Below are 10869 nucleotides of genomic sequence, written 5' to 3'. Positions count from 1 at the left end.
TGATCCCTATCCCTGTAACAGAATGGCTTGATGGGTCGGGAGGTACTTCAAAGTACCTAACAGATCTGGGCCACCAATTGCTCATTTCACTCCTGTCACCACGGCCGTAATGCAAATTTCTTTGCACACACTCATCACCCGCCGCAGACCTCCGCGCAAGAGCTGGATTTATGCAGTATTGCCTATCTGACTTATCATCAAGGAGCTGACAGACTCAATACATACAAGACTATCCCTTTCCAAATCAAGTGCGCCGCGATTCTCGCATATCGCGAAACGCTACCTTGTATTTGCGACAGATTCCAATTCTCAACCCAGGATTCTCACTTACCCATCAGCGCCATTCCGACCCCGCTATCCTTCCGACTGGTGGGTGAGTGTTACAAGTCGATGATCACTTCAAACTTGCAATGAGATCTTAAGATGCAGTAAACTTTGGCACAGACGTCATAGACGACCGAAGGCTTGGACAATATCATCAGTTTTCAATCCTCACGGACTGCATCATTTGCTCTGTCCCTCCAGGACGCCGAGGTTATTGATTGAGACAGCATTCTAGACCCCCTAGTTTTCGTTTTCTTCAACAAATGCTTTTCCGCCGTTCCTGCAGCCGCGGGCGTTGATGGCTTTTACTTCCTTCCTGCAGCCAGGGCTGCGGGGGTGAGGTTTCTGCTTGGCCCCTTATTACTTTTTGGACAAGCTTCAGGCTTCAAGTCATTCGCAGAAGCCTCACCCTTCACATGAGACCTTAGTAAGCTGTCAATCTGTTTGTGCCTATTATAAGACGTAGTCAGCCTAGCGGGTTGCGGAAACCGCGCGGAATCAAAGTCAGTTCTGCGTATTGCAAAGTTGCAAAAGTGGACCCCAATCGACGGTGATACTGACTGGTGCAATCAGACCCCAAAAACCTGTCTTGAACTAGTAGATCGTTGCCTCGAGTGAGGCGTTGCTGCAGCTTCGGGTTCCTTGCACGTTACGCAAGTCGGCGACCTGTCGAGGATCGGCTTGGTGGCCTCTGCAACTGTCCATACATGGAACTGTCGTGTTGCCATATGCATGTCTTGTACAGCTCTCCGAGCGGCCCCCTCCCCCCCCTGTGACTGGCCGTGTCATTGAACCGGGTCCTTACAGTGGCTAGAATCACGCTGATGAGCCGTGAGAAACACAGTTTCGGGCCGGCCACACAAGCTTGTTATTTGAACCCGTCTTTTTGGACAGCCACAACCATGGCCTTGGGAACGAAGTTTGCGATTCGAGTCAATGTACCACTATTCGTGTTTCTTTTGTTTTTCAAGCTTTGCGACGGACCGTCGCATAGCCGAACACGGATGAAATTTTGGGGGGTTCATTAAAGTAGACGCGCGACTACGTGTGACGTTCAGCCCATGGGAGCTGATTTACTTTTTACGACCCCCCAGCAGAAGAACTTCCGGTGTACTTGAACGAGTTTGTTGCCGTAGGTACAAGGATGGCGGAGCGGATATCTGCCCATCGGGGTTCCCAGGGTCGTTGCCTACATAACCCTTGGGGTCCTGTTCCGCCTGCTCTAACGGCGCACGCCGCGGCGATCACCATTGAAAGTCCAACATTGCTTGGCCAGGCGTGGGCTTTTTGCAGAGTTCGTTAAACCCCATGTGGGGAGATCGACAGACCAGCCGGACCGACTGCTAGTCGTAACCTTACCTTGACTTCTAGATATTCTACCACATCGTGAGTTGAAAGCGCGGGTTCGTTTCGGCGGGACATGTTCGTGGGGTCGCAAGTAAGACCGCTGGCTGAATGCTGGATCCCGCAACGTGTTTTCTCATTTCCCGCGGGGTTGCGACCGAGGAATGCGCTCGGGGAACAAACTGTCAATAGCTCTGGCGATCGGAATGTCGACAACAGAGTGCGGTCACGTTGGACCCTGCCGTCATTTGTCAATTGGGGTCTACGCCTTACACAACTCTATCTCGGCCTATTGAGATCTTGATTTCACTGAGCCTCATCTTAAGCTCACCCCAGTTCGGCCACCCGTGAATTAGGCACTAGCCGAGCGGGGAAGATTCCATGCCAATGTCACAAGCGTTGATGCCGTACTTTCCATCGTCAAATCTTGGAGGATTTCGGGTGGTCGATTCAGTTCCTCCCACACGGAGACATGGTTGTGATGGCCACCGTGATGGCCAAACTTCCTGATCCTGTGATCTGTGATCCTGCTCTGGTTTCTATGATGGGCTAGCACAATGACTATTGAATCCTCATTTCGGTACTGCTGCCGCCACCAGAGCGTCCGAAATCTGCAGCGTCACCTGTCCGCCCTCGCACGACACCATGTTGACCGACTCCAAGTCCCTGACGACCCAATCGGGCTCCGCTGCGACGACCTGCTCCAGCGTGTGACTAGTCACCAGGCCGATCACCTTGCAGCCCGCCGCCTTGCCCGCAATGATGCCCGCGGGGCTGTCCTCCAACACAAGCACGTCCTTTTCTGCGCCGCTGCCGAGCTGCAGCTTGTCCCGGCCCAGCTGATAGCATGCGGGGTCGGGTTTCCCATTCTTGACCGACTCGGCGGTAACCAAGTATTCGGGATGCGGGAGCTTCAACACGTCGAGCCAGCCGGTGACCAGAGGAAGGGTGCCGGACGTCACGATGGCCCAGGGTGCATTGGCGGCGATTAGGGAGTCGAGGAGGGCTCTGGCACCGGGGATTTCGACGGCGTCCTTGCCGTAGAGTTTTGGAAGAAGGCCCTCCATATTGCGAACATCTACCATGTATAAGCTGCTGGTTGGTGGTTTGGGGAGACTTCAGGGCGCCTGAGTGAGAGTCGAGGGGGTCCAATCAGTCGAGAGGGATCGGCATCTTACATTCCCAGTTGGCCTTGTCAGGCCTCAGTATCTTGAGGACGTCGATACTCCTCCGGCCGTGAGACGTCTCCAGGATGACTTTGGGGTCAACTCCAATCTCGGCCCCGATTCTGTTTAACAGTCAGCATGCTGTTCTGTTTTAGGCAGGGGAAGCGGCGAGGGTAGACTTGCGTGTGCCAATGCTTGACCACTGCTGCTGTTGAGTCGATGATGGTGCCATCCATATCGAACAGCAGGCCATGGAAGGAGACTGTCTCTGGTGGCGCCGAATAAGACATGATGGATAGATGGATGAATGGATAGGTAGATGGAGAGTCAGTCTGGTTCGTCTAGGAACTCTACGGCACTCTGTTAATCAAGATAGAAACTCGGAGGTCGCTGCAGAGCAGATATGCAAGTGGGAATGTCCAAAGCAGGTGATTAGACAACGAGTGGATAGTGAATAATAGCGAGTTGGACATGTCTATGTCACGCACGTAGCCGCAACGTTACTTATCGAACGATAGCAAAGGGATACGGGTTCTAGACCGGTGTGAGCTGTCCAATCTAGGAAACTCCGAACCTTCCAACCTTGTTGAAGGCATCACGGCGTCAACTTTTCAAAATCACCCACTTGGACTCTCTCCACTGGTCCCGTAAAGTCCGCTGAAGATCCACTGAGACCAAAAGTTTCAGTGAGCTTAGGTGCTGCGCTATTTGGCACGGCAGCGAAGCGGGGTGTCCTGTCGAGGCAGTAGCGCAGGCGGTGGCCAGCGGCAGTACAAAAAAAAAGTTCCAGCATCCCACTCTCCATGGCAGGACGGTGAATGGGTCAATTACAGCAACTCGACATCCAACCATCGAATTGATATAAATCCCCCAGTCTCAACCACCGTTACTCAATTTGACAATGGGGGGTATCAACAAGCCAAGCAGTAGGTCCTGACACATGCACTCCTAAAGGGATGTCATACTGATGGAAATAACACAGAGCCCAAGTCCAAGAGGGGGACAGTCCGCCTGCGGCACAAAATTGAGAAGAAGTCGAACGAGAAGCAACGTAAGGCGAGAAAAAACGAGAAGAAGAACCCACAATGGAAGTCCAAGCTTAAGAAGGACCCTGGAATCCCCAACATGTTCCCTTACAAGGAGAAGATCCTGCAAGAGATCGAAGAGGCCCGGGAAAGGAAGCAGGTCGAGGCACAAAAACGCAGGGAGATGGCCAAGGCTGCGAGGAGTGGCACCGTTGAAAGAGAACAACCTGATGAGGACGCCATGGCCGACATTGAAGGAGAGGACTTCGAGGGATTTGACGAGGACGACGATGCCATGGACGAGGACGGTGCCGACGATGCGAACCCCATGGCGGCGCTACTTGCCAGTGCGCGACGGGCGGCCGAGAAGTACGACCGTCAACTCCAGAGCGGCAGCGACATGGACCATGATGAAGATGAGGACGACGAGTCATCGGGCGATGAGGCCCACTACGCCGCTGGTGGCGCAGAAATTACCGGGCAGGGCTCGTCAAGAAAAGCCTTTGACAAGGTCTTCAAGCAGGTCATCGACCAAGCAGACGTCATTCTTTACGTGCTGGATGCTCGTGACCCCGAGGGTACAAGATCGCGTGAGGTCGAGCGCATGGTTATGGCTGCAGCAAGTGGAGGCAAGAGGCTGATGTTGATTCTAAACAAAATCGATCTGGTCCCAGCACCCGTGCTCAAGGATTGGCTCATACATCTGCGCAGATACTTCCCGACTCTGCCTCTGCGTGCTTCTGGCTCTGCGCCAAATGCGCATACCTTCAACCACCGCGATCTTACCGTTCAGAGCACTGCAACGACCTTGTTCAAGTCTCTGAAGTCATTCGCCGCCTCCAAGCAGCTCAAGCGTGCTGTTGCGGTCGGTGTTATCGGCTACCCCAACGTTGGAAAGTCATCCGTTATCAATGCACTGCTTTCCCGCATGAGTGGCAGAAGCGGAGCTGCGTGCCCGACCGGTGCCGAAGCAGGCGTCACTACGGGCATTCGTAATGTCAAGATCGACAGCAAATTAACTTTGCTCGACTCGCCCGGTATCGTTTTTCCCTCTACCAGAGATGGCGAATCATCCTCAAAGAAGAACGCCATTGAGGCGCACGCCCACCTGGTACTTCTCAATGCCATCCCGCCGAAGCAAATCGATGACCCTCTCCCGGCGGTTAGCTTGCTATTGAAGCGTTTATCCACGTCTCAGGACCTTCTGCAGAAGCTGATGGATGTATACGACTTGCCACCCCTCATGACCGCAAAGGATGGCGATATGACAACGGACTTCTTGGTACAGGTAGCACGCAAGCGTGGTAGACTTAGTAAGGGAGGTATCCCCAACCTGATTTCTGCCGCTATGACCATCGTAACAGACTGGCGCGACGGACGCATCCAGGGCTGGGTCAATGCACCAGTACTGGCGGTTGCCGGCGACGGCACCAGCAAACCTACCGGCAAGAACGGATCCTCCGATTCAGTACCCGCGCCTGATCAGAAGCAAATCGTCACCGAATGGGCCAAGGAATTCGACCTTGCTGGTCTTTTGGCCGGTGGCGCGGATGAGACCGTGGATGCTATGGAGGTTTGAGGTTTATTACACGCATGACCAACCTGGCTGGCATTGCGAAGAGCGATCCGTTTATTGGGCTTCCACAGAGACACTACGGCGTTTGGGTGTTAGATAGGAGGAATGACAATCAGAACTTGATATACAGCAATGATGTAGAGTTAAGGGGTTAAAAGAGGCGGTTTAGTCGACTTCAACCCCGGAAAGTTATTGAGGCACATATGAATCGGATGTTATTTATGTCGACCAAAACATCTTTGAGGTCCTGTCGGTGTTGGAATCAGGACATTTGACTCTATTATGAGATCAGATGCATGAATGTGATACTGAGATAGCCCTTCCATGGTACTTTAGGGTCTTTGCGGTTGCTAACTTCCGGCTGCTTTGCTGGCGGCACTACAATGAAGCAGGCCGGAAATCCGTGGAGCACATTCTATGCATAAGTCACAATTGCCCTCGCCATCCTAAATTTGCCGTCTGGAGAACTCATTTCCGTACAATACTTGATCTTTTAAGCCGCAACTATATTGTGTGTATTAGTTCATCCTAGGGGTTGTTGTGAATCAGTAAACTGACTTGTAGTCTGCTACTACAAAATAAGGTAGGGAGATCGTAGATGGCAATTTTCCATTTACTGTTTTGTTCAGGCGTGTTTGGATTGCCCCCGTCGACTTTGCGTGATTGAGTGAAAAGTGGAAGTATTATATGATATTACGTTCCAGCTGGGTGGAAATGGGGGAATGGGTGGGATCCAAATTTACAATCATAAGTATCTATCGGTCGCGGATTTGGTATCCGGTTTGAGATCGTGCGGACTGAGCTGAGTTATCTCCGGGACAAGACCTGCTCTTTGAACACAGCTGTGCAAGCTCAAACAGCACCAGCTTCATCGGTATGAGACGAATCAATACAGAAACGAGACTCTTCGAAAAGTTCATAGGAGGCAAGATCCCCTAGTACGCAGTCCTCTCGCGTACCTGGGAGGAAGAGGAAATCTCTTTCTAGGATTGCAGCAAGCCGTCTTGCAAAATCAAGAAAGAATGTGGGAAGATCAATATCAATATGAACTGCCAACTTGCCCCGAAGACAAGCTCGATCGCTCTTGGGTCGACAAATTCAGCAGTGATGAGCTTACCGGGGCGGTTAACTCAATGTATCGATGGTACCGAAACGCGGCGCGCTGTTATGTGTACCTGTCAGATCTCAAGGGCCCTACATGTCATGGGACACCGAGATTCACCACTGGCGGTAGTTCACTCGCGGCTGGGCTCTTCAAGAGCTCATTGACCCCCTGGATGGGTCATTCTCCGACCAAGATTGGAACTTTCGGTCGCAGAAGTTGACCACTGTCAATGAAATCAGTTGCGGCACTGCAATAAACACCAAAGTATTGCAACATGTGAGGCCCCTGTCGACATTTCCGTGGCCCAGCAGATGTCCTGGACGGCACACAAACAGACGACTCTGGTCGAAAATATGTCGTATTGCCTGTTACAAATGTTCAACGTCAATATGCTAATGTTGTACAGAGAGGAGTAGAAGGCTTTTCTGAGGCTACAATAGGATATCATCGCTGTCCAACAGGGGTTTCGCCTGGTCTATTACGTGTCGTGGTGTGAAGCAGTCGTTGAGAAATCACTGGAACCATGTGTCTTCAGTGGATTTCTAGCCAGGTACCATTCCTGGTTTTCCCGCAAGTGGTTTTGTTTGCACATTGCAGCAAAGGGATGGGTTTTGCTGGACGAATCAAGCCGTGAAGTTGGTTACCTGGCTGTGCTCTGATTCCAACTCACGAATCGCCAGTGCCGGCTTATGTTATGTGTCTGCCTGTCGACACGAGGAAAGGCCATTGAATAAACTTGGCAGAGAGAACCCATGTGAGCTTACTAAACTCACGGAACGGAATCGAGTTTAGGAAAAAAGGCCGCGAAGCATCTATTTGTTAGACCAGTTACCTGAAAGTGTATGTTTCATGTTCTACGCTTTTAAATAAGCCCAGGTTGAAGATAACAAGTTAGGCTGTACGGTTACCCTCTATCAGCTCATTCGGGCCGTGGAAACCGCAACAATGGCGGCCTTGACAAGCTTAATGAAGAGGTGGTAGGAGTTTCCCTGGGTACCTGAAGTATCGTTTATTGTTTACAGAGTCGAAGGGAGGTACCCCGATGTTCTGTTATCAATCAGAAGCGAGGATGTTAACGATTCGTCGGTATGCTCCAGTCCGCCCTGGCGCATCAGGTTTGAAAAGAGTGTCTTTGAAATGACCTAATGCCTCCCATTCAGGATGACCAGTGGAGGTACCGAGCTTAACGAACGAAAATAGGGGTAGTCTCAGGTCAAAATGTGCTAATTCCATGTTAGAAAAGCGATTTATATAGAATTTGCTAAGTGGGGGTGGCAGTACTTGGTTCTGTTGGCTATTATTGTCGTTCTGATTACTGTTCTCCGTTTTGTTTTCCTTTTCGTTTTCATTCTTGGAACAGAATGGAGGGCGTTGGGCTATTGTTGCTTAGACCTAGCTAGGGTAACGCCTTGCAATCGTTTTCTAACTCGGTATAGGGGCTGTTATATTGAAGACGACAGTGGCCTCAGGCGGCACGAAAAGGAAAGGTTGGAGCAACAAATGCCACGAAACTCTCACGGGCGCCATCATATGATCGAGTATTAGTGTTTCGATTGAGGCGTCATGTAATAGCCGGACTTGGTCTTATAGAAACTCACTCGACGTCGTAGTTCTTAATTCATTTCAAGCTGTTCGCAAATTAATCTATTACGAAAAGCACTCTCACCAATCTCTGGTAAACCGCCAGCCGGATGAACTGTAGGCCAAATTAGGAGAACATTCCGCGGCAAGCTGCTATAGACGTAGCCTTACTATCCCCGACTACCCTCTTGGTAACACCATCATTTCGGTAGTGTAAGACAGCCCGCTACCTACAAATTCAAAGTCTATAGCATAAAACGGGAATAGCTTTACGAAAGGAAGAATGCTAAAACTGAACAACTAATTTATTATTAGTTAAATCATAGTAACTTACTGAGAGGTTATAGTAATTATATATTATTATTATTTTTTTAGTAATTATATAACACAAGACAAATAGGAGCTAACTTTCCTTTATGTTTCTAGACTTGATGTTAGTTACGGCAGAAAATATATAGTAAATATTATTATTATTAAATACGCCGTAGGCTCGAAGCCCCCGGTACCTCTACAAGTGCTCCCGTATGTCAAACCGTGCCCTAATGGCTGGACTAAATACATACGCTGCTACGTAGGTTCGCTCTATTAGCGACTGCGTTACGTCCACCACAATACTATGTTAGTTCTCACCCTACTAACAAAGTCCCCCTGAGAAGATCGATATTATCCGGGCCTAAGCGCTATCCGGCCAGTCCTGAGTAGCCACCTTGTGATAGTCCCGCTGACTACTGGTTTCCCCGTCGCCGTTGCCAGGTCTCTACGTGTATGCAGCGTCCATGGTGCGATAGTGGCCCGCAGGCGCTCTCTCGATTCTTCCAGCAGGCCGCAAAAGAGGATTACGTGCTCTACCGTCTCGGGGGCCTCTCCACAGCGGCATAGCGGCGAGTACACACCGAAGGCTCCTATCTTAAATAAGAAAGCTGATAGTCCTATTTTTCCGGTCCTGATCTGGCATAGGGTAGACGCCTCCGGTCGGTTTAGGTCTGAGTACTTGCCCTGTTTCGGCATTCGCATCGAGGGGTTTTTTGGCGTGGCACCGGCTGCAGACAAGGGTTGGTAACTGATGGACAGGGACAATCAAGCCTAGTTTCTGACACTGCGTTGCATGCGAATCATTCTCGTTGGATCTAAGACCGTGACTAACACGTATGCGATGGTGTAGGGCGAACGAATTTGAAAGGTAACGAATCAATGATCATCTATAGAAAATAAGGCTCTGGTTTCTAACGTTAATACCTAACTACTTATAAGCGGTATACTCTTGAAATTTAAGTAACAACTCTATTTACTAAACTAGCTAAATTCGAAAACCCTACTTTAGTATCATTGAATCCAATTACATAGCTTATAATGAAGTTAGATGATTTTAGTAGGTTGGTGGAGGATGGTAGCACATGCTAACATAAAAATAATATTCTCTTGATGATGCTCCTTAAGACTTGAGTCAGGCGTTGCCCATTAGCCAGGCCACAGCATGCGTTAGACTAGAGTCTGACAAGCACGCTCAGAGGGAATATTGGATGACAGCAGTCTGGCCAAATTACTCGAATGTCGTCACGTGCTGAAGGATTCTACAATTTGCTTGCTTGGAAACCCATAGCATTAGAGTCCAAATTGCAGGCGGCGTACCAATCACAATCGACAAGTGGTGTAAACAAAACAAGCTCATAACAGGTGATGGATGGTGTATATGTTGGCATGACAGCTTGCTTTTATTAGTTCTATGGGAGTAAAACAAAAACTGAGCTTATATACACGGTCAGAATGATCTTGAGGGTCGACAGTCAAAGCCTCTGATGTATCAATTACAGTTAGATCTTCAGGAATGAAGCTTCTAATATATCAGCAACCCTGTTATGCTCATACGTGACCAGACTTCAATTCGGAGCTCCGGTTGGTCCCGTAACCATGATCTTCACAGCACATCAGAGATCATATCAGTATACCAAAGAACAAAAGGAAAATACAAAGCATATGAAGGTTCTGAATACCAGATTTTGTACTTTCATCAACAGCAGGGATTTGTTGTCAGGTTACGGCCTGGACCGAAGGCGATAGTACAGAGTGAAGGGGAGAAATAGGCGTGTTCCCCTGGTGGTCACCTGGTGGTCACTTGGTGATGGCAGGTAGGGGTGTCCACAGTAGTTCATTGATCTCTGCCCTCTCTATCTTCCTCCGTCTCGACTCCTTACTTATAGCCAGCCGAGGTTCTCTGTTGGATTCTGGATGTTTGCTTCCGCATGTCTGTGTTCCTCCGACTTCGGCCAATATCTTGGATAGCGGCTCCTTATCTGCAACCAAGCGATTCCCTATCCGCTGCAAACGGCTTCAACAGCTCTCATTCGCCACAAGCGGCTCTCTAGCCGCCACAAACGACTTCCTTCCTGGTGGAAGCCGGCCCGCCTCGGATGACACTTGTGGCTCTGACATTTGTACACTGAAATGGACCTCAATGAGCTAGTGCTCTATATAATCCTCGGGGTCCCCAGCCAACCTATGAAGCGCTGTAGCAGCTATCGGCATGCCAGCAGCTAGATGGTTTTAGCTACGAGCTAGTGCCGTTGCACGTTGCTCAACGTATGCTCGGAGAACTATGCTGTCGGGCCTTGACAGCCAACGAACCGATATTTGCTTCTTTTCCGACTATTTCAAGCCATTAGGTCGCTTAAATCCCCTTTTCGGCCCCAATGTTGATATAAGACTGGATGCAGTATCAGTACTGACTCCGAAGGCACCGGTTATTCCTTG

The 10869-nt window shown here is 49.9% G+C and overlaps 2 protein-coding genes across 2 annotated transcripts; one reads left to right on the top strand and one right to left on the bottom strand.

Annotated features, from left to right (window-relative positions):
* Positions 1-2240: 2240 nt before the first annotated feature.
* Positions 2241-3124, bottom strand: BCR38DRAFT_458693 (haloacid dehalogenase-like hydrolase; the record flags this gene model as incomplete). Its single annotated transcript, XM_040862199.1, has 3 exons — positions 2241-2746; positions 2847-2956; positions 3018-3124. The coding sequence occupies 3 exons, from the start codon at positions 3122-3124 to the stop codon at positions 2241-2243; spliced, it is 723 nt and encodes a 240-aa protein (XP_040713918.1).
* Positions 3125-3628: 504 nt separating this feature from the next.
* Positions 3629-5878, top strand: BCR38DRAFT_475525 (P-loop containing nucleoside triphosphate hydrolase protein). The gene is made up of 2 exons (XM_040863012.1): positions 3629-3760; positions 3817-5878. Exons 1-2 carry the CDS (start codon positions 3736-3738, stop codon positions 5436-5438), a joined length of 1647 nt encoding a protein of 548 aa, XP_040713917.1. The 5' UTR covers positions 3629-3735; the 3' UTR covers positions 5439-5878.
* The last annotated feature ends 4991 nt before the right edge of the window (positions 5879-10869 follow it).

Source organism: Pseudomassariella vexata (genome assembly GCF_002105095.1).
Source record: "Pseudomassariella vexata strain CBS 129021 chromosome Unknown BCR38scaffold_9, whole genome shotgun sequence".
Taxonomy (NCBI): Eukaryota; Fungi; Ascomycota; class Sordariomycetes; order Amphisphaeriales; family Pseudomassariaceae; genus Pseudomassariella; species Pseudomassariella vexata.
This window is presented reverse-complemented; position numbering and strand designations above follow the sequence as displayed.

Bases quoted from the DNA above. Each gene is read 5' to 3' on its own strand.
- BCR38DRAFT_475525 (XM_040863012.1), top strand. From the start codon at position 3,736: ATGGGGGGTATCAACAAGCCAAGCA. The intron at 3,761-3,816 runs GTAGGTCCTGAC...GAAATAACACAG, and splicing joins GGGTATCAACAAGCCAAGCA to AGCCCAAGTCCAAGAGGGGG.